The 24147-nt window shown below is 43.9% G+C and overlaps 1 protein-coding gene and 1 long non-coding RNA gene across 11 annotated transcripts in view; both read right to left on the minus strand.

Moving 5' to 3' along the window:
* Nucleotides 1–24147, minus strand: part of LOC309850529 — a 510333-nt gene that overhangs the window by 310550 nt on the left and 175636 nt on the right. The window lies entirely within an intron of this gene.
* Nucleotides 1–24147, minus strand: part of DISP1 (dispatched RND transporter family member 1) — a 175179-nt gene that overhangs the window by 6187 nt on the left and 144845 nt on the right. For 9 of the 10 annotated variants that reach the window (XM_082704532.1, XM_082704525.1, XM_082704531.1 and 6 more), the window contains 5 exons: nt 13457–13486; nt 8024–8147; nt 7136–7263; nt 6315–6412; nt 4260–4357 (listed from right to left, as the gene is read on the minus strand). In XM_082704532.1, coding sequence (XP_082560658.1) covers nt 4260–4357; nt 6315–6412; nt 7136–7263; nt 8024–8147; nt 13457–13486 — 478 coding nt within the window. The remainder of the gene's footprint in view (nt 1–4259; nt 4358–6314; nt 6413–7135; nt 7264–8023; nt 8148–13456; nt 13487–24147) is intronic. The other variant, XM_082704526.1, reaches the window with a different exon arrangement.

Consider the following 24147-nt stretch of genomic DNA (forward strand, 5'->3'; position numbering starts at 1 on the left):
ATCCATCCACCATCTACTATCCAACCATCCACCCACCAACCATCCATCTCCCCATCCATCTATCCACCATCCATCCATCTCCCCACCCACCATCCAACCATCCATCCATCCATCCACCATCCATCCATCCAGCATTCATCCTTCCATCCTTCCATCCTCACATCCATTCATCCATTCATCTATCCTAAAGAGAAAACAGAATTTACTGGGCACCTACACACAAAGAAGGGCAGGAGGGTACAGAGGTTCTTGCCCCGGAGCTGCTCACAGTGACAGAGAGAAATCAGGATTCAGTGTGGAAAGGAGCATACTGTGTGTCAGGGTCTGTGCGAACCTGCAGGGGGGTGCCCAAGTCTTTGGGTGATGGGATGACAACACCAGCCTGGGGTACGCGCCTGGGGCGGTAAGACACTCCGGCATTTGTTACATCACGGGGCTGGAAGAGACTGCGAGCAGGCACATCCTCACACAAAAGGTGTACTTTCTGCCACATTGTTGCAAAAGAGATGTCACTGGAGTGATTTCAACATCTTTTAAGTCATCAAACTAAGAACAGCTAGTGGGAGTAATTTCTTGTAGCTCATGAGAAAGTAGCCATTGCCATTCTAGTCAGTCACAGATTGGCTGTTTTGGGGAACTGTCTTGTTGCTGTGGTTATAACGTCTGTGTACACATCTGTTGCCTGACCACAGCAGAGGTGAGGTTGATTTAGAAGCAGGGGGAAGCAAGAAAGAGAAAAAGAAGAAACCAGCAGAGTTTTAAATGACACCTTAACTTTTAAAACTACTGGCAAAGTTGGCAAAAGTTGTAAAAGGCCGAGAACAGAGTGAGAACAAAGAATGTGCCCTACCATGGGTCCCATCCACTCTCCTCTCATGTGGCAAACCCTCTTGTACTAAAGTTCAAGGGACCCAGGGGCCCTCCAACCCTCTTGATGAGCCTGATGTGCTACCTACTGCACTAAGGAGGCACCTTCCCCAGCCCTCTTTAAAACAAGCATCAGGAGGCCCATTTTCTGGGGTCCACTAAGCTTCAGGGGGTCTCCTGTGTCCATAAAGCCTATGCAGTGAACAGGGTGGCAGGCACTAACTTTCGAATCTCCTCTTCAAAGCCGCTCCTCAAGTTCTAACTTCTATGAAGCACAAAGACTGAGGAATAGGGAGAAGGGTTTCCAGCAGAGTCAAGATCTGAGAACCACACTCTGGCTACTGATGGAGGTCTGCCAGCACATCCCTGGGGAGGGAGATCTGGGCAGTCGGCTGAGCCTCCTGAGGACACAAGCATTCTCTGAGGAGGCACTCTGGAAACCAAAGCCCACTGGAACCATGAACTGAAATGGACTCAGGTTGGGGGTTCCATGTGCCGTAAACACAAGCAGGTGAAAATGGCCACATCTGGCCTGAGACGCCATGCCAATCGCCAGCTGCAGGTAAGCTCTTCTGCATGGTATCACTTGCTGTGTGTCCCATCCACTGATGGTGGCTGACGGCTATGACATCGGGGAGGGGAAGGGATGGCCCAGGCTGACCAGTAGCCTGGGGAGGACACAGCTTGCTTGTGTCACCACCAAGCTAGACAACACTCTGTAAAGGCTCTCGAGCTGGGAGACCCGGAATGGGTCCAGTAATAATCTGCAGGCTGAACTGCTATGCATCAGTTGTCACTTAGGGTGTCACGGGACACATTAACTCCTTTGTCAGAAGGTTATCGCTGGGCACTTGCTGCAGAGGCCAAGACTGGAATAGAAAGGTGTATGCAATTGGTAAAACAGTATTTAACGAGTAAAATGATAACCTGTTCTGTGAGGCAGAATTATGGGGCCCTGACCCTCTGTTTATTCATTTGTTGTTGTGGGTCTGTAACTGGCTTGACCATTTGGGCAGACACATTTTGGGTCTGTTCCTCGACTTTTCAGAAGAGGACTGGGTGCCCGTCATGTTCCCGCCAGGAATCACACACTCAAACTCAGGGCCTTCAGTGCTGACTCTGAGTCCACAGAGGGAAATACTCAGACAAGGGGCACACTGCTCCCTCCAGTCCATACATTTTGCAAATGCAATCAAGTCAGACCACTGGGAAGCCACACACTTAGACTTCATTGTTTCAATTTCTTACAGAAATTCCTTTTGCCATAAGTTCTCCTGTGACCAGCCTGAGACTTGGCTTAGAAATCAGCTCAGCTTCATGACTGCACGTCTCTTGAACATGCTGTTAACTAAGAACTTTGTGCATGACATCACATTTCTTCTGCGGGGGGCCATGGAGATCACGCTCCCCCCCGCCCCGTTAGGACAGGGAAGTCCAGTCTTCTTCTAATACTGCAGGTTGTTGTCCTCTTTGTGATTTTTGTCACCGACTGCGAATTCCACTTTGCTCTGGTGGCCAGGGAGGGAGGGGACAGGTGAGCAGCAACCACGAGTGAGCATGGGGGACTATGGGCACATATCGCTGCATAGAAGTCACATGTGTGGCTTTACCTTTTCCTCCCATGGTTTTTCCTTCAATTTAGCCATTTTGTCTTCTCTGTAGTCCTTCCTATGAGCCACCTACTCATGCTGATTTTTACCGTCTGATAGCATCTGATACATATTCACATGTGTATGAAATAATGTCCTGCATCCATTCATGAAAGTGTCCACAAAGTGTCCACAGTGCTCATGGGCTTGAGAGTTGCTGGGTCCATGCAGAGCCCAGCAGCACTCATAATCAGGCTGTTGCTCATTCGAGGCCACGAGGATTCTTTAAATCCTTTTATTTGCTTGTGTTCTGAATGGAGAAGTGTATGCCAAGGTTAAGAGGTGGATGGGGATTTGAACCCAGCCTTCCTTGAGTCTCTTTCCTGCCATGCATCACATGCAGAAGACAACCACCCCTTTTCCCTTGTCTTGTTGTATCCTGTATGCTATTTTCCACTCAGAGGATCCTCAATTCATAGCAACGTCCTGAGGACTACATGAAATAACCCCGTCAAGTGTTTGAGACACACACTGACAAATTCAAATTCAACAATACCCAACACCCAGCAGCTACTGATCAGCTGTGTGGATCCGGTGGCCTGAGAGCCTTTGGGGGAGGGAAGGTCTAAAGGTCAACAGCAAAGGTAGGGAATCAAGGCCTAGAAGGTATGGAGTTCCTGAATCATTCTGTTGAGTGTGGTCAGCATGTCACCGTCTGTGAAGTCGCATCTCAAGTGCCAAGGTCAGAGGCTGACTACGGGGAGGGGTGAGAATGCCGAGCAGGAAGTCCTGCAGATAAAAACTGACCAGTGGTTAAGAACCTCGGTTTGTGTGGAGAGGTTGGTGACTTTGGCCTGTTTGAACTGGACAGAGAAAATATGGTGCTCACGGAAAATCCTAATAGCTGGGCCGGCAGACAACACAGAGTCTTTCAGAATGAGGAATAAAGTCGGGAGGTCTGGGACCCAAGGGGGGAGCCCAGCCTGTTTCCTCGAGAAGCCCTGTGGCCAGCCCAGGGCCCTGCACCAGGGGTCAGTCTAGCTCTCAGGTGGGCATGTGATGACACTTCCTGCTATTAGTGAGTTTCTGCATTAGAGTTACACTAGGCATACAGCCAACTCCTCTTATGCCTGGTTCCTGAGCTTGGGTAGGTGCAGCAGTGACAGCAGACAGCAAGCTCTCCTGGGAGAATCCACCTCTGAGCACACGGAACTGACACCTTATTCAGGCCTGGAGGCTGATGTCACAGTTTCTGGGGCTGATGTCTTCTGGCTCCAGAGACTGAGGACAGACGGCTTTTTGTTTTGAATCCTCTGTCTTCAAGATATTCAGCCCGGAGGACAATCTGGGCTGGATTCCTCATCATTTACAGAGTCACCTACACCCCTGGATGTCCTTTTTCCCCAGCCTGGGCCCTAAATCTGCCCCAGATACCCACTGTTGCCACTGGTTGCTCACTGTGGAGTGGAGATGCTGACAGTGGCCTCAGGAGGAGACACAGCAACTAGCTTTGGAGAGACAGCACCCAAGAGAAGAAAAGACCAAGTCTGAGCTGTGAGATGGGGCAGTGGCAAGGAAAGTACTCTTTGCTGAAGAAGGCGGCAGGCGTCAAAGATGGGGCCAGGTAGAGGCGCTCAGATCCTGGGATCTACAAGCATGAGAGCTGGCCTCGGGCATGTGGTCCCCAGGAGTAAGGCCTAAGTAAGTACTGTCATTCCACAAGTCACTGGGGTCAGCAGGGAACATACTGGCAAAAATATAACCTTATTTTTTCTCAACACATTTCAGTTTTTCTTTACATACCCTTGAATTATCTACATTGCACATTGATTTAATGGCAGGTAAATTCCATAGTGTCTCCCCTCCAGCTGAAGTAAATACTACTCTGGAATATCGGTCACCTGGTGACATGAAAAAGAAAAGAAAAAGGTTTATAATTGTCCATTTTTTCATCAGATTCAGCATTCAGGAGCAACTCAGAGTGGGGAAGCAGTGGGACAAGTCATTAACAGCAGGGAGTCTTTCCTTGATAAATTCCAGGAGGAAAAAAAATAAAGCAATGCTATAATATTGTTTCTGCTCACAGCCTTTGTCTACTCACAACATCTGAAAACTCGTAGGCATTATAAAACAGATCCATTTCTGATCAGACTGTGATTAGGAACAGTAATCTGTAAGAACTCTCAGCACAAAATTAACTGAATGTCTCCCTCTAAATTTTGAAACATGTCACCAGAATGGGGTATAAAACCCAAGAAGGATCCATTAGGGGATATCAAGAGTGGATGTTCTCTTGGGCAGCTAACCAGGGAGGAAAAAGCTGGTAATCATTTTAAAAGCACTAAAAACAGTCAACCGGATATCGAACGATGGCCAGGGTTGCAGACATATTCCACGTTCTGGCTGGGTCCATGGTCTCTCTGGGCCACCAGAGTCTAGAATAAATACTGTGATAATCACACTAACACAGGCCGGCGGTGGGACAGGCAAACCCAGCCCTGAGGTCAGAAGCGGTGGAACCAGGTCCTGCCTTGCCCCAGCTCTGGAGATGAGCGGCTCCTCTGAACCCTCGTCTCTTGTTTGAAAGCACATCTCTCTCAAACAGGTGTGAGAACTAAAGGAAAAACAGCGGGTCAGTGCTGTTTCTGCTCCTTTTGCCATTAGAAGAACTTCATATGATAAAACGAAGTGAACTCAACTTTCTGTTATCTAAAATGCCTAATAGTGATGACAAAGAAAACCAATCTGAAAATTTATGAATAAAGCTTTATTACGTGAGCTTTTATTCATGATTATGAAGTTTTCTTTTATAAACCATTTTCTTCACTAAATGGCCATTATCTATGTGGACTGATTTCGAAGAGTGGAACAAACCCATGCAAACAAAGGACAGAATTCTCCCTAATTTCCTACTTTCATCTCTCAGTTACTATACAGTGAAACAGACCCTCAGCTAGCTCTAGAAACATCAGGAGGTCCAGTGAGGTCCTCTAACGAGACAGGAAAATGCACACGTTAGGGGGATTTTCAACAACAATTTTAAAAAGCTGCTTTTAAAAAAAAGCACTGGTAGGAAGATTCACTGACAGAGAGGCTGCAGTTCCTCATGCCTGCTCTCCGTGGCTAAGCAGCCCACTCCCCATGCACCGGTGTCCCTGAGGCTGTACTCTATGCCACAGCAGATGCTGGTTAGTCAATCTGTTGCCAGTGTCTGGAAACGTAGCGATGCTACATTAAAATCTGGATTCCTGACCTCAGGGAAGTTCTTATATATCCGGGCCCTCATTCCTGCAAGGCCACATTCAGTGGAGCTAGGTGGCAGCAATTTGCGCTCCATAACATGATGTCATATCCCACTGTCTGATGCATTCACGTGAGAGGCTGGCCCCTGAGGCATTCCAACTGTGGGCCTCTGGACCATATTCTGTTCATCTTTCTATCCCTAATGCCTAAGGTACAGAGAAGGCTTTTATATATGCTTTCTGAATGAAAACAAAACTCAAGTATATTTCTGATAATATAGTAGATTATTTTAGAGTTTGATACAAAAATATGTACTTGTTATCTCACTGAGAATATTTTTTAAAAAATTTAATAAATTTAAATGATAAGAAATTTGGTTTAAGGTCAAGTTTTTTTGGATATTTTTTATCTTCCTTAAAACTGAATCTAACTCAATACTCTCATTAATTATAGGTAAATAAATTCAGAGGAGTGCTTGACTGACCTTGAGAAGAAAAACTAACAGCTAATATCTGTGTCAGTGCCCAGCATCTCCACCCACCAGTCTTGAGTTACTCATGCTCCATCTTGAGTACAAGGAGCCCCAAGGGGCTGTTCACCTAGGATGCCACTCACTCGGAACATCGCAGAAAAAGCTGTCTTTGTGGAAGTTCCAGTCAACTTCTCTTTTCTCTCTTTCATAGTGATCATCTGACCATCTATCATCCCGATGGCTGAAATGGAACAACAATGTGATCTTCAATAAAGCACTTGTGACAGCACAGGGAATGTAGTCAACAATGTCGCAATAGCATTGCATGGTGGCAGACGGAGGCGAGCACGGTGTAGGGCGCAGACTTGTTGACTTGCTCTTATATATCCGAAGCTAAACTATGTGTGTCCACCACAATGCAATCATAAAAATATAAAAATAAAGTACTAGATTTTTAAGGCCAATAAGGATACCAGTAATGGTATACCACAGCCATGACCTAATTGAAATTAAAAGGACTGGGACGCCTGGGTGGCTCAGTCATTAGGTGTCTGCCTTTGGCTGAGGTTGTGATCCTAGGGTCCTGTGATAGAGTCTCGCATGGGGCTCCCCACTCAGTGGGAAGCCTGCTTCTCCCTCTCCCACTCCCCCTTCTTGTAATCCCTCTCTTACTGTCTCTCTCTCTGTGTGTCAAATAAATAAATAAAATCTTTAAAAAAAGAAATTAAAAGGATTAATATAAGCAACCAACATTTTCTCACTTCTGTAAAAGAAAAAAAAGCCAAGCCCTCTCTCTTTTTTTTTACCTTAATACAACAAAATCTTAAAAGACAACAAAAATGTAAACCAATTCAGTGGCAAAGGGTTTTGAGCCACACACTGGCATTTAATCATCTTGCTTAGGCAATCCTTAACAGCGGAATTTATCAAGTAATGTTTTGGGTAAAAATTAATAAACCATTACCTTTTGGCTTGTTCATCTGCATATTTAAAAGGATAATTTGCTAATGTTGCTTTGTATCCTGTATTTTTCACCATGTTATTCCACGTGACCAATCTCTGGCCTATCGCAGTCCCTCTTGGCTCAAAACCCTGAGACAAAATATTACAAATTCCCATTAGTGCATTTCTCTTCAGGCTATGAATGGTTACAGCAGTTTGGGAAAGCAATGCTGGGGCAACACGTAGTTTTCAACAGAAACACAGAGGCTCCTCGCAGCTGTCCCAGGAATGGACAGTACTGAGCAAGACGGCAGCTGCTGTTCACCATGACAAGGCAGTTTGGCTCTCTGGTGTGTGACCTGTCTCAGCAAAGAGAAATAACCATATCTGGGAGCTTCTCTTCCAAAATCATACCTAAGCAATTAGCAAATACTCACTTTGATGTTATAAAATAATTACGGTGTAATCGAATTATGACATGCACGTTAAGAGTGTTTTATGGGAACACTTACTTAAAAACAGACCCTGCTATCTCTTAGTAAAACTGAAATTTCTTTCACTTCTTGGAGGGGAGGGAAGAAAAAGAGACATTCAGTCTTAACGACTTTGTGAAAATACTTTCATGGAATGCAGATTCTCCATTTTATTGCTTTTTAGCTTAAACATGGGAGCCAAGAAGCAAAATTTCCAGGTCTGTAATGGCGAGCAAATTCCTTGACTTTTTAAGAACCTGAAAATAGGATGACAAGGGTTTACTTTTCAGAAAGAGAGCTGCATACTCCTCCTGATGGCTTGAGAAGGTTTTTAAAGAAATGGGATACTAAATTACATAATGTTACACGTTTTAAAATACTGAATTTCTTGAGATAATTGTGGGCTACAGCAATCCGATGGGCTAAATTGTCCTTACCAGCAGTGGATCAGAGAAGTCAGGAAGTTCGGGCACTAACACCCCAACCAAGGCACAGACGACGATGAACACAGTGCACATACCCAGCACCACCACGGGCCAGTCAGCTATCAGGGACGCGTAGCTGCAGAGCAGAGAGGAGCACACACAAGGCCACTTAGAAGCAATAGAGGCTTGCTGCCTGAGAGAGCAATGTGTTAAATCCTCCTTGTTCAGACCTAGTCCTAGAGTTTATCAATCAAAGATGCAGTGAGATGATAAGACAGACAGCATTTCACATCTATGTCTGTTCCTCGAGAGATCTCCAATCTACACCCTCACGTGGGGAGAGAACATACTGGAACCCAGGACCCATCCTCCTGCAGCCTCTTCTGGAACTTGTTTCATCATCCTTGTACTCTGGCAGTTCTCGGAGAACTCAGCCCACAAAGAGGCTCATGTATCCATCTTCAGAATAACCAAACCAAACCCAAAACTTCCCACAAATATGCCACTTTCCTTCCAGCTGGAACTATAACGAACATGTCAGCCTCAGTTCCAGGAGAGAGAGATACCTGTTTCCTGAATTCATGTAGTGTTGTATTGCCACCTGGACCAGCACCTTCTGGAAGGCGCCCTGTGAGTACCTGCCCCTTCCTTCACTCTCCAACCAACCTCAGCAGGGGGGTCTTGGTTTCCCTTCCCTGTCACCAACCCTGCCCCGGGTCGGAGTCATTTCTTCCAGGCGTCCCTCCCTTCTGTAAGATCCTGGGTTTTACTGTAGTGACACATGAAGATCTTGAAATGGGCTCTGCTGAACAGAAGTTGATGGAACAGAATTCTTCAAAAAATTCAAAAATGTATCTTGTCAACTTCAGGTTTCTTGAATTTTTATTAGAGAAAAAAGAAGAATTTCACTTGTGGACAATTACTTTCAAATCCTTGACAATGTTAGCTCACTTGACTGCTATGATGGCTGTTTCTGGCTTCTTACTTCTATGTGTCTGGGTTATTTCTTTAAAATCAGACCACAGGTTTAATAAGGCTGGAGGCTCTAAACGTCACTCAGAAAAGCTGCTGTTTGTCTCCAAGACAAGTTTGCTTGTGTTTCCATTCTGATCACTCAACACCACGGATCTGGCTTCCTGTGGGTATTGACTTCAAATGAAATTTTAACACGGAAATTAAAATACAGCATAATTCTGCTTTAAGGGAACACTCGCCCAGGGATTTTTCAGTGTTGTTCTTCTCAAGGTCGTCTCAGGAGCAGGAAGAATGATCGGTTGCACTTACCAGTGGCTCCTACGTGTCACAGGTGTCACCTCACTTAATTCTCACAGCTTTTTGAGATGCGCTGCAGATCTGTGCTCTGAGTCACAGAGCTGGGCCAGCATGCTGACTACTGTTGGCAACACCGGACTACACATGTGAAAGGGCCTGAGAGAGAAGATTGTAACAGGCCTCATCACAAGAAAACAAAATTCTCTACCTCTGTGTGATGGCAGATACAATGCAGACTTGCTGTGGTGAACGTTTCACAATACATACAAATACTGAGTTGCCATGTAGGGTGCCCGAAGCTAACATAATGCTCTATGTCAGTTGCAGCTCAATAACAAAGTCACAAATAGGAGCCCCAGCCATCTGGCTCTAGAGAGGGGCCTCCCAATCACCATGATATTGTCTCTTGCTCCAAACACGAGAGAAACAAAACACATCAGGACTAAGTCCACTTGCCACAAGAGTGTGCACCCCCAAATTCACATTTTACACTGAATATCTAATCCACACTAACAGTTCATTTCATGATGCAAAACCACCAAGATCCATAGGCCCTCAAGTCTGAGTATTACTCACAAGCCTGCAAATTCTGAATTTAACAACTCACTCTGGAAAAATTATGCTAGATAAGATGGACGATCCTTGGAACACAATTCTGAATGTAATGAAAACATATAAATCACGGAGGCTGATTTGGCTTGTTCAAAGGTACACACTGTTTCCAGAACACGCCCAGTGCTGATAGTCTCCCCGACTCTGTTTCCTCCTCCGCCAAATGCAAACTCAGGATGAAAGCAACGAGTGTGGAAGCAATCTAGTCCTTTGTCAACAGCACCCTTGAGACTTTCTGTTCTTAGCTTCAGCCTTAACAAGAAAGAGTCCTTTACATTTTAGATCTTTAAAATATCAGCTCTGTGAAATGAAAATGGCCCCAGGCTTAGACAATTACTCCCTATACTTTGAATGGACCAATCTCCTTGCAAATGGACCGTAAATTCTGCCTTCTTACCTACAAACGCATTAACAGCAGAGGGCACTGGGCCTGGAAGTGCTTCCTTTTCTCTCCGTGGGTCAATTTCCCCAGATGACTTCTTGTTTTGTGTTCTGAAAAGTCTGCACACACACACAACCTGAACACCCCTTTCAATCGTTGCTTTTCTTCCCTTGAGCACACTGGGGTTTGATTTTCCTGTCCTAGGAGGAAATCCATGTGTGTGCATGGATTGCACATGGAAACTTCATGGCATTAGTGATGGCCGTACGCTTCTTCCAAACCTAAGAGAGGTTTAGAGGCTCCAACTCCCTCCTCCTGCAGCGCGTGTCTCACAGGCGAAGCTCTCCTGAGATACTGTTCACACTTCTTGGAGTCACCCCACTGAGCACTGCGTGGGGGTACATCCACAAGGGTCTCTCCTCGATACCTCGTGACTGCTGCCTGCACTGGATATTGCTTAGCCATGGGGACCACGTGAGAAACACAAGTCACATGTACAATATGAAACCCAGACAACGTTGTAATACTAAGATAAAAATCTAATAAAGCAGGAAAACCAGAGAAGCAAGGAAATTAAATATGGCCTATAAATGTCACCGTTACATTTTTCACTAATCCCACTCCTGATGAGCCTGGGTTCAAGGCCTGTATGGTACCTAAGTAAAAAGAATAAAGTATTTGTGCATTATGTTTCTGAAAAATGAACCACATGTGTGGGAAAGATGTGTCAAAAGGCCCACTGCTTTGACTGTGATACCTCCTCCTGCTGTCACGTAGTCCTGTCCTGCTTGTGCCCACTCTCGTTCTGGAAACTTCCAGATGCTACCACAGCGTAACTGCAGATGCCTTCGGCCTCTGTACCTCAGCGTTTCCCAGCTGGTGATAGGGAGGAGCTCTCTGGGAGGCCCTGCAGGATGCTAAGTCCCAGAGAAGACACAGATTGGAGGCACTTGTCCCTTCTACAGGACAGGGACACGTGTTGCAGCTGAGCTGGGGATCCATGCAGGCGTGCAGCTGGCTTCCTGGCTCAGGCTGTCACCCACATGGCAGTTTGCACGAGTATCCTGCTGCACGCTCAGAGATCCTGAAGTAACTGTCCCAACAAATTCATGAAGTGTCTTTCAGGGTTAACCTTTGCTTGGGGCCATGGTGTAGGGGCCAGTTCTAAATGGGCCATTTGTACCACAATGGGCCTCCACAGGGTATTTTCCTCTCTTAGCTCACAAAGCTGTTTTCCTCTGCCATTCCTGGCTTCTCTAGAAACAGGCTCTCCTTTCTTCCTTCCCTTTGAGCAGAAATCAGGGCTTCACACAGTGTGAGTGTCCTGGACCCAGGCCCCCCTTCCCGACTGAATACCCAACCCATAACCCCTTGCAGCCTGGCTGTGCTCTTTCGAACCTGCCAAAGCCAACAGACTAGTCCTCTTTTCGGTTTCCATTCGCCCTCAACTGAGCGGTATTTGACACTTCAGTTATTTAACACTTTCGCGGTATTTAACACTTTCTTCCTGAAAATTTCTTTTTCCTTGTTTTTCTTTTCCCTTCTATTTCTCTTAACCATTCCTTATTTCTCTTGTCCCTTAAGGGCAAGCATTTCAAAATGTTATTAATCATAGTTTTCCTAGTGACATCAGCTATCAGTTTAGTGGGAGGACTGACCGAAACTTGTGGAATTTCCCAGAAGAACATAGGATACAGAATTCTCTCTTTGTTTGGAAGTAACAAAGTCAATGCTGTTAGCGTCACAGAATAAGGTGACGCTGGTGTCAAGGAGTAAAAACATGGGAGATGCAAACTTCACCATTAAGGGACGCAGAACCTGATACAGAAAATCAGACAACTTTACAAGTACTTACAAAACCAAGTAAAGAAGTATGTGTTTTTAGAGGGTTACAGATAAATATTTTGTGAATTCAACAGGGATTACTTTCAGCTAGTGCAAGGGAATCAGAAAAGGCTTTTTTGAAGAAGTTCTATTTGTATGTATAGGTACTCAAAAGAAGACATAAGGACCTGTAAAAATACCAATCTAATAAAAGAAAAAACACAAATGAATGTCATCAAAATGCAAAACTCTTAGTCACTACAGAGGGCTCTATTATTTGTAGAAAAATGGAAATTCATTTCCCAACATGCCATATTTAGTTCTATAACCTCTCCCTTGGATAAACACAGTCTATCCAGACAATGGACGGTCATTCAGCCTTTGGAAGGAAGGACATTCTGCCACTGCACAGATGAGCATGGAGGGCATCCTGCTGAGTGACATGGGCCAGTCCCAACAGGATAGAAACCATGGGGCTGCACTCACGGGAGGCGTCAGCGGGGTCCATTTCATAGAGTTGGAAAGTAGACAGTGGCACCGGTGGCTGGGGGTGGGAGGAATGGGCAGTGCTATTTAATGGGGGCAGAGTCTCTGCTCTGCAGGGCAAAGGCAGTTCTGGAGGTAACCATGCCCCACAGTGACTTGAACTTGGGAGCCACAGAGCTGTGAACTTGCACACGGTTAAAATGGCAGATTTTATACTCTATTTTAGCACAATTTTTAAAAAATAAGTAATTTTTAAATGGAAAGGGAATTTACAAATGAAAATTTATGTAGTAATTCTACTCAAAAGAGAGGATAAGGGTTTGGTCATCAGTGCTTCCCTAGCAGATGAGTTTCAAAGATTTCATAGTCACCTACATCTGGAACCACCACCTACAAGCACATCATCTTTTAAAAAGAAACACCCATTTAACATTCTGCTTTTTGACTGAAAAGATAAAACTTCAAAATTTCCACATGAAAGAATACCTCCATTTTAATATGGTAACCACATTTTGTGGAAGAAACACAGACAACTGATCTGGAACAAAGGGCTACAAACTCAACTGCTGGCAGACAGGAGAACAGCGATTCTGTCCTTGGCAAGTAAGAAAAGAAGGAAGGGACCCATGGAAGGAGCCAATATAGATTGTTAAACACAAACAGAATCTAAAGACTAAACTTCTACCTTCAGGTCAAACTTCCTTTGGGAGTGAGGATTACTCAATCAGCCAAGTCAGAGGAAATGTACTTTTCCTTCATAAAAATATGAATGAGAAAGGCAGAAACAGCAGCAAAATGTGAACAAAGGATTGAAGAGAAAAGTATGCAACTAACTTCATCATTTAAGGAGATGATACAGCTTACTTTACCTTCTTGGTAATTTGAAAGGTCTGCACGGTCTGAAAAAAAAGCAGAGGAAAAGCAATCAGAAACAAGACATCATAACATGAAGGCTTTTTATGTGCACTTGGCATTGTGTGAAGGCACAAGGTGGAGATGCAGGTGGAGTCCCCACACACTGGGCGGAGGGAGGGGACGGGTAGGGAAGGGGGAGGGTGTCAGAGCAGCTGCCCAGGACGTGGACATATAAATGGATGACTTGACAACTGAATTAAATGACACAATTACATGAAAAGGCACAGCCGACATGCACAGGTTGGATAAGCACACTCGTCAGATGCTAGGGGTAGAGGTGTGTGGATGCCACGGACCTGAGGGCACAGTGGGAAGGAGCGACACCATGGCGTCAGTGAAGGGCTCAAAAGGGGCTTTCATTCAAAACAGCCACTACTCAAGAAGTTATGAGGAATATTTAAACTGGAGGGTAAATCTACCCAAAAAGCAAAACACCATATTTTCATTATAATTACATATTCGTTTTTAAAGCTTTATTGAGATATAATTCATAAACCATTCAATTAGTCCATTGAAAGTGTACTGGTGACTGGTAGCTTTTAGTGCCTCCACACCCTGGTTTTTAAAGAACATGCTACCTGAACACCAGTGATGAAGCTTCTCTTGAGCCTGAAGAGAAAACCACTTTTACAGAGCGGGAGAGTAAGGCACTGAACAAAGAAGCAAATCACTTGTATCTGAACCCTTAGTATTTACTCACAGTGTTCAAATCATACATCCTTAAACGACCTCCTGAACCCAACAGACTTTGTTGTCTCTAGGTCTAGAGTGACCCTCAGAGCCACGACTCTGGGACAGAGAAATGATAGTTTATTCTATAGGTTTTGGGTCGTAACAAATGTAAATTTTCTCTCTCCTCCTACTCACCCCCACTAACTTCTTTTTTTAACAGATAAATTCATGGATCTATGACTAGTTTACTTCCTAGAGGCAGAAACACCCACAGACTCCTCACATTCTTTCTGCTTGAATAAAGACTTCATTTTGTGTGATATTTAAAGAAGTAGAGATGGTCAGATCCATTGTATAAGGAAAACGGGTTACCACCAAGATACCTCGTGGGAACACATGAAATCCCTTTGACACAACAAGTGGATGTGTGAAATGATATGACAACAGGCAGACACGAGACCCATCTGATTTCGCCATTGGTGATGGTTCTTTGGTTGCCTCTCACTACAGGGCACCTGCAGAGGAGGCCCGCAAGGCATTCCCTGCACTTCCATCCACTAGAAGCTGTCTTCTTCCATCTGTAAAATCCTTCCAATTTGCTTTTAATCTCTACCTAATACAACCTGCAGGATGAGTTTTATCTAATCTCAGTATTGCGTTGATAAATAACAATTCTAAAAACAAGCAAATCTAACCTTTATTACAGAGCAAAATAGTCTTTTTTAGAATTCATTCACCTTTGATACCACGTAAACTCACAGCCAAAACCAAACAAACAGAAATAATCTCAGGTGGGAACACCTGCCTGTTCTTTGGTTAGGTTTTGGCCTCTTTCAATGGGATAAAAAAAAAAAACCAAAGCAAAACAAAACAAAACAAAACAAAACAAAACAAAAAAAACAAAAAACCAAAGCAGATGGCATTTGCTCGGTGACAGAGTCCCAGGGATGAGATTGGGTTGAGTGCCATTCCCAGACGACCAGTTCCAGAATGCATTTCTGTACACGAGTGGGTGACAAAAACATCATTATAGGCAAAGCTCTAATCTGCATAAGAAAGCACTTTGTAATTATGTCAGTCGGGCCCTGGCAATTAGGAGTAAGATGCTGGGCACCTCACACCTGAGAACAAGAACAGTTGGGGACTGTGGCTCCAGGACCCCGATGGCAGTGAACTGTGCTGTGTGCACATCGCTCGGTCAAGGGCACAACTAAGGAGCCTGCAAAGTCCTCAGGAAGGCGGCACGGAGGTATGGAGTAGGGGTATCTCCGTGATGGGGTTGAGGCAGATAGAGAGGCAAGGGAAGTCATTAAAAAGGCAATAGATAAAAAGAAGTATGAGAGGAAAGTTAACAAGAAAGGAAAAATGTGGAAAAACTATAAATGGTGTTTTTGTTTCCCTTGTGTTTTCTCTCTTGTAACAATGTCTGGGGATAGAGTAGGAGATTGCAGGGTGAGGGAAAGGTGGTTAGGAAACCATAAACCTGCCACCCATCCATCTAGATTGCTCCTGTTGACAAAGTTCCAGAATTAATATCACAACTTAGAAAGAGACAGTGTCAGGCTTCACAAATTCTAAGTCAATCTTGTTAGCGGTTGGGAACATCAAAGCCATGGGGGAAAACTGCATTATTTATTTATATTTTTTCTTATTTATTTTTTAAGTTAAAGTGTAGCTGACACAGGCTGTGACGTTAGTGTCAGGCACGTGACACGCTGACGTGACAAGTGTGTGCGTTACGCTGCAGTCACATGAGTGTGGCTACCATCTGTCACTGCTCTTTACTGTGACAACAGCACTGACTGTGTTCCCGTGCTGTGCTGTTCCTCCTGGGACCTATTCATCCCATTCCTGGAAACCGGACTTCCCTCTCCCCATCGTCCATCCCTCACCTTCCTTCCCTCTGCAACTGGCTCTGTTTCTGCTCTTGTTTGTTTTGTGTTTTAGACTCCACATATGAATGAAATCATATGATAACTGCCTTTCTCTAGCTGACTATGTCATTCAGCATAATACCCTTTGGCCCATCCATGTTGTTACAAATGGCAAGATTTCACCCTTTTTTATAGCTAAGTAATATTCCAGGGTGTGTGTGTGTGTGTGTGTGTGTGCGCGCGCGCGCGCATACTGACCACATTTTCTTTTTTAAATTATTTTTTAAAACTGCAGTATTTTATTTATTTTTTTGAGTAATCTCCACACCCAATGTGGGGCTTGAACTGAGAACCCTGAGGTCAAGAGTCTTAAGAGTCATATGTCCTACCGACGGAACCAGCCAGGAGCCCCACTACCACATCTTCTTTATCCATTCATTACGTGATGGACACTTGGGCTCTTCTGTATCCTGGCTGCTGTAGATAATGCTGAGATAAACATGGTATGCATGTTTCCTTCCAAATCAGGGTTTTCATTTGCTTTGGATAAATGCCCAGCAGTGCCATTACTGGATTGTAGGGGAGCTCTATTTTGAACTTTCTGAGGAACTTCCATACTGTTTCCCACAGCGGCTGCACCAGTTTGCATTCCCACCAACATGACGGCTCCCCTTTCTCCACATCCTGGCCAGCAACTGGTGCTCCTTGTGTTGTTGATTTTAGCCAGCCTGACAGGTGTGAGGTGTTCGCTCACTGTGGTTTTGATTGGTATTGCCTTGATGACCAGTGATGTTGAGCATCTTCTCATGTTGGCCATTTGGATGTCTTCTTTGGAAAAAGGTCTATTCAGGTCCTCTGCCCCATTTTTTAGCTGAATTATTTGGGATTTTCTTGGTATTGAGCTGTGTAAGCTCTCCATACATTATGGATATTAAGCCCTTATTAAGCTTAATTATATTAATGGATATTAATATCCATTAATTATTATTAATAATTAAAATGGATATTAAGCCCTAATGGTATTAGATGTACCATTTGTGAATATCTTCTTCTGTTTAGTAGATGGCCTTGTCATTTTGTTGATGATTTCCTTTGCTGGCAAAGCTAAAAAGGCAAAAGCTTTTTACTTTGGTGTAATGCTAATAGTTTAATTTTGCTTTTGTTTCTCTTGCCTCGGGAGACATATCTAGAAAAATGTTGCTAATGCTGATGTCAAAGAGTTTCCTGCTAATGATTTCTTTTAGGATTTTTATGGCTTCAGGTCTCACATTTAGGTCTGTAATCCATTTTGAGTTTATCTTTGTGTATGGTGTCAGAAAGTGGCCTAGTTTCATTCTTCCTCATGCAGCTGTCCAGTTTTCCCAACACCATTTGTTGAAGAGACTGTCTTTTCCGCATAAGATTTTCTTGTTTCTGTTGTCAAAGGCTAATTAACCGTTTAAGCCTGGGCTTACTTTTGGGTACTCCACTCTGTTCCATTCCCTCTTTTTGAAAAAACTGAGGTATAACTAACATATAATATTAGTTTCAGGAGTACAAGCTTATGATCAATATTTGGATTCACTGCACAATGATCCTAAGTCTGGTTAACACTGACATAGCTTTGCATATTTCTGAAGAGTGAAAATGCTTTGAAGGAAATATACTTTCTGCTTCGTGGCTGTAGTCAAATTTAAGTAAGAAAGTGCCTAAAGTAGCATGTTCTTTTCTCAATTGTCCCCCTGGATTGTACCATATTGCCTGTTTGTAAAAGAGGGCAGTTTGCAAATAGTAACTTTTCAGTTCAGCGCTAGTATGTGAGGAAGCAAGTACCTTAAAGTAAAGAATCCACACCCTGATGAGTGTTCTTGAAAGATTTCCAACAAAAGCAAAAGCATTCTTTGTCCTCCAGTGTTTGCACAGATCATCTCAGGGACCCTTGGGTGCTTCGAGAAGATGAAACAAGCACCCTGGATGTTCACGTACCAGAGCTGGGTGTGCTGGGGTGATGCACTTCCTGAATACTTGCAGACATCCACTCCATGTGGGTCATTTTGCATCTGGAGTTGTTACCACCAAGGAGCTCCAGCTACCACACGAAGCACAAAATGAACCATGTGGGCAGATGAAAGGGCTAGCAGTGGAGGACCGCCGCTTAAAGACCATCTCACAAACACCAAGCGCTTTATAAATATTAACAAAGACATTCAGTACATATTAAATGCTTGAGTATGAGGAAATTGTCTTTTTTTAAAAAGATTTTCTTTCTTTCAGAGAGAGAGTGGGGAGGGGCAAAGGGAGGGAGAATCTCGAGCAGACTCCGTGCTGAACACAGAGCTTGACACAGGACTTGATCTCGCAAGCCTGAGATCATGACCTCGATCACGACCAAGAGTCTGATGCTCAACCAACTGAGCCACACAGCCTCGGTCCCCTAAATATGTAAATGTATTAAAAAAAATTTGGAGGGGAACTCAGCAAATCAATAGCCCTCTTTACCCCGGGGGAAAGAATCAAGGATGAGCCCTACTTTGCATTTTTGAATTCATGAGAATGTATTCGTGAATCGGTTGTATAATTAAACAGAAGAGAAAGAATTTTTATAAAGAGAAATTGGGAACTTGTTCATTTAGGTATGTGTGACTGAAATATTTTATTTGAAAATTTCTCTCACTGATACAGAATCCTGACTAACTACATACTAGATGAAAAGAGGTAACACTACACACAGATCATAATTTTCAAAGAACTTAAAATCCATTAAATATGAAGTTGGTAGTTCTGCTCAGTTCAAACATTTACTGCATGGTTTAAGTGACAAGTAATCTGATGGTCAACGGAATGAATCCCTTGGAGGCTTAATGAGACCAGGGTCCCAGGCTCCTCACCAGGGATAGGCTTCAGTAGCCTTGGGGCAGGACCTACACAGTCCCAGCCAGGGCGACTGCCTTGGAGAGTTGCCAGGAAGATATGACATCCAGACAAAAATAGCTGGAGAATAATACAAAAGAAGCAGAACTTAAAGGTATGGGGCAAACATAGAGTGGACAGAGAACAGGGAGATAAGGTGAAGACAGAGTAATCCTGAGAATAGCGCTGAACTGGATCCGAGAAGCAGAATATGAGTGAGGTCTTGGGGGGAAGGCTGGGCTCAGAGAGGTGACAGGAGGTGGACGGAAAGCAAACTTCACACATTGTGCAGGACCTTCCCAAGCAGAAGGAGTTGAGTCACAGCGACAGTTCGGGGGCAGCCTAATGAGGTAAGGGCTGCTGTGGGGCCGAAAACTCTATTTTAGGATGAATGATCTAGGGCTGGAGTACAGGGTGAACCCCAAGGAGAAGCACTGAAGACTCCGGGAGCCCTGGCTCGGAGCTAGTGAGTGTTCTAGGAGCACAGCAATGGGAGAAAGAAAAAGAATAACTTCTAGCTTCCTTTAGTGAAGAATCTAATGAATACGGGGATAAAAATTCTTAGTATGTATTTTCATAAATATATATGGTATGACCAGAAAACATTCTGGTGAAATGCTGAATAAAGCAGGTTGATCCATCCTAAGTGCCTTAGAACACACTTCCATACTCAGTGGTGTTAATATTCCTTTATGATGACCTACAATCAGAAATGCCTAAAACGACATTGAGCATCTTTATAGAATGAACTAAAATAGCAGTAGGGCCCATGGAAGAGAAGTTAGTGACGATTTGGATGGAGAGATTGTCCGAAAGTCTGGTCTGGAGGTTGAGGGCACAGTTTTGTAAGCACGTGTTTGAGACTGACATTAAACCTGGTTCAACAAATACATTTAATTGCTCTCATTAAGACACAGAAACACTTCTCACTTTCAAAATTCTATGGATCTTATCTATAAAAAAGGAAAACCATTTCTGTATTTTCACTACAAAGTATTCAAATTATATTAAATAATAGCATGTATGTTAATCACGACCTCAGTGAAGGGACATCTGAATTTAAGTCGAAGTCGCCAGTTTTCCACGAGGACAGGGCCCTCCTTGGTGAGACAGAGACCATAGCAGAAACACAAACATCCTTCACTAACCTGTTGGTCACCTCCTCCTCCAAGTCCTCCTGGTCCCCAGTTTTGGGTTTGACTTGTCCATATTTGGTTCACCATGAAAACAATTATTTGAGCTCAAAATTACAAGACACGTCATTCACCTTTCTTTCTTTCTTTCTTTTTTTTTTTTTTTTGTCATTCACCTTTCTTAAAATTCATTTCCCACATATTTGGGATTACATTGCCTCTACAAAATTACTCTTTATCATACAAGTTTGAGTATTGAAGGTTGAAAGTCATACGTGCTACTTAAAAAACAAAACAAAACAAAAAAACCTTTGAGGGGGAGTTACAAAAATGATAAAAATCTACTGTATCAAAATGAATTCCGACAGTGTAAGCAATACCTCGCAGCTGTTGTGACATCTTCATTGTGCAGGCCAGGAGGACAGGCCAGTGCTCACCATCCACAGAAATTCTTTCGTTATGCTTTTAAGAACACCAGTATATAGAGAAACAAAATTTTCTTAACCACATTTGCTCACATTTATCTGTAGCTTAGAAACTAAATTTACATAACTCCACTGCCAAAAGATCCAATAAAGATCAAAGCAAAACCCAAACAAGGTCAGCTTTTGTAAAAATAATATGGATAGAAAAGAGATTCCTTCTCAGCCGGAAGTCCAAGGTTAAAAAAATCAACTAAGCTGAAAGGAATCTGACGAGAACAAATGGGAATTTTCTGAGGGAACATGAGGAAGAGCCCAGAGTGGCGGGGCCCACCTGTTCTCAGGCCACAGTGAGAAGCACCACAGCAGCGAGGCAGAAACTTCTGGGCCGCTGTGTTTGGCTCCGAGTGGTGCAGACTCTATGCCAATGACACCCAAACACCACAGAACAGAGTCTGGACAGAGTCTGGACATGTATCCTGAGGACAATGTAACAAGAAGATCATGATGGCAGGTCAGGAAGCCTGTGATTAACAGGGGTTTAAGTGAGGGCCCCAAGCTCTCCGACTTCAGCCTCTTCTTCTGTACAATAAACAGAACTGGATTCTATCATTTCTAAAGCCCTCTCCTGCTTTGAAATTCTGCTGTATTCTGTGGAGCTTTAGATCCTTCAGATCACTACCTGGGTATCTGAACACCAAGCCATCCGACAAGAGCTGGAAAGCCAGGCGCCCCCAATCAGAGTTCGAGGCTGAAATCGTCATGTGAATAATCAATGGAAATGATCTTCCACAAGAGAGGGAAGAACTCGTGTCTTAAAATGTTTTGAAAAATAATGCTGACTCTTCATGTGAACAGCAAGTGAGAGAGATGTATTGTAAACCACTAAATTGATGGTTGAATGAAAAAGGTGCTAAAAAAAGGGGGCTTGGTAGGAGGACTCCCCACATTTTGGCTTCAGATGAGTATGCAGGTGCAAACCATGAGGTCAGCAGCACATGCCTGAGTGGGCGAGTGTCACAGGGAGACTGCAGGGACCCCAGACGCTCAAGGGTAGTGGTGTCCCCAGCGTAGCTGACATGTAAGAGCACTCAGGCTTTCCATTAGTCCCTCACTTGAGTCTCCCACCTACTATTACAGAAAGGCAGCATAAAATATTCATTTAAAAAAATTTAAACAAATTAGTTTGATGGGCTTTTTCACTTAGTAAGTTTTGTCCATTCTCAAATAGGAACGTTAACTATTTTTTTTTAAAGATTTTATTTTATTTATTTGAGAGAATGAGTGAGCATACACAAACAGAGGAGAGGTAGAGGCAGAGGGAGAAGCAGGCTCCCTGCTCAGCTGGACTCAATCCCTAGAACCCTGAGATCATGACTCCAGACAAAGGCAGATGTTTAACTGACTGAGCCACCCAGGCACCCTAGAACTTCAACCTTCAAAGGAAGGGCAAAGCTTTGAGGGGAGATATATTTTCTGTTTTAATGTTGGTTTTGTTTTCCAATTGTAAAATGAACATACTCATGCTTTTAAAGCCTGAAAATGCAGAAAATCATGCAGGAAAAGCAATCATCGACACTCTCACTACAAAGATCTAACCTCTATATTCTTTTCGATCTAGTTCCTTTCAATATGTTCTCCTTTGTGCCTAAATCTACATGTCGAACACGCACAGTTAGGGCACAATTGGATATGTAACATGTCATCACCTCAGATTATGAGCTTTTCCTAAGGAATTAAAACTTCCTGAAAACAAAACATTCTGTAGCCATATGGTGTACTATTGCAGGTATGATGATTTATTTAACATATACACACAGCAGTAATCACACACTCCTCTCTTTGGCATGTCCATGTGATTGTGTGTTCACATGTACGCACACACATCTCTCCCACTCACGTATGGGAACCTGGTGACAGCTGGGAAACATCACAGTTATGGCAACTATTTTTCCTACTTGCTGTCTGGTCTGTTTTTAACATGATTTTTGGACACGCATCTTAAAATTTCCATAGTTGCAACTTTCCTTTGTAATTTCGGGAACTACTTTTACCATTGAAGAGTGACCTTTGACCCAGATGTCTGTGTTCTTCCCAATTTCCCCTCAGTAACTGAGGCCAGCCCCATTACTTCATGATGCCTTGGCCGTCATCTTCTGCAAAGCTCTGCTTTCAGGGGAAACGAGGGTCTAAATGTTCATTTCATAAAACACATGTGATGACAGCAAGCTGATCACGGAGCAGCTGCTGAGGCCCCCAGACCCACTGGGCACATCTGTGCAGCTGTTCACATGGGTTCACTGTCAGTGGTGATAGCTGTGGATCCTGACTGACGATGGCCTTCGTAGCCTATGCTAGTGGTGCAAGAATCTCTCGGTGAGTGGGCACTCACCTTAGCAAGATCTGGGGATATTGGGTCAGGAAAACACCTCCCATCTCCTCCAGGCTTTTGTCAGAAGCAGCAGCAAATGTTAGGCTCCATTTGAGACTGAGAGCTGGGTGGAAGTCAGAAGCCCACAGAGTCATCAAGAGGTTTTACTTTAGTGAGGTTTTATGTATACCGAGGTCTGTCTGATCTATCCTGGTGGGTCCACAGATTCCATGGTTTTCACAGAATCACACTATTTTTGTTATTTTGGCTTCAGGACAGACAAGAGCTGGGACAGAGCGAACTTAGGAAATCCTATTCCCTTTAGAGAACTAATGGGTTTACAGTGTTACTGCTGTATCCGTGACTTCACAGTGACTCTGGGGAGGGAGAGAACAGCAGGGCTAACGAGAGGACTGCAGTTCTCCAGAGATGTGTGCATCCTACGTTACAGCCCAGAACTAAGGTCCTGAAGGAGATTTCAGAAGCCCTCAGCTCACTCAGAACCACTTCCTAACAGGATAACGGCATGAGCCTCAGAGGGAGAATTACAGCAGACTCCCAGATGCTTTCCTAATATGAAACAATTTCTCACAAAGTAAACGTACTTTCCGTTCTAAGTCAACTGAGAGCAGTACGTTTCCCCGAACCTGACTTCTGTCATAGGATGAGGTATTTTGGAAGAAAAGGCTTACACATGTAGACTCTCTCATGTCAGAAATGTTAGAAACACCCTCTCTGTTCCTTCCTCCTGGCCCTAAATCTGGCTCTTCCATATGGAAAATTGCAATCTTTTTATAACCTTGGCTTAGTTCTATTGTAAGGCCTTCAACAGATGGATGGAAAAGATGTGTACTGTCTCTACATGGATGGCTCTTTATGTCTCCATATTACTGAATCATTCCTTTTGCCATCTCTTCTCTACCCTAGAAGCTCCAATTCACTAGGCACTTGTTGAGGAGGAAAAGGCAGAAAATAGTTTCTACTCTCAAGCACCACGACGGGAAGATGGGTAGCCGACAAGAGATGCTAGCAGGAAAGCAAACTGGGCAAGAATGTGATCGTGTCACAAAAGGCTCTACCCTTCTGCTTCTGAATAAAAATGCAGCTGTGGAGCACGTGGTGTGTTCTCTTCAAATCCCAGAAAACATTTATCCACACAAACAGCAAGGGGATGAGTCGGGGCTGGGTGCGGGGGGTGGGGGGGGGGCACGGGTGGAGCTGGGAGGATGACAAAGTCTTGGAGGAAAGCACCCCATGCCTTCCTCCTGCCTCTTAACCCCTCCT

The sequence above is a fragment of the Mustela nivalis genome (assembly GCF_964662115.1).
Source record: "Mustela nivalis genome assembly, chromosome: 16".
NCBI lineage: Eukaryota > Metazoa > Chordata > Mammalia > Carnivora > Mustelidae > Mustela > Mustela nivalis.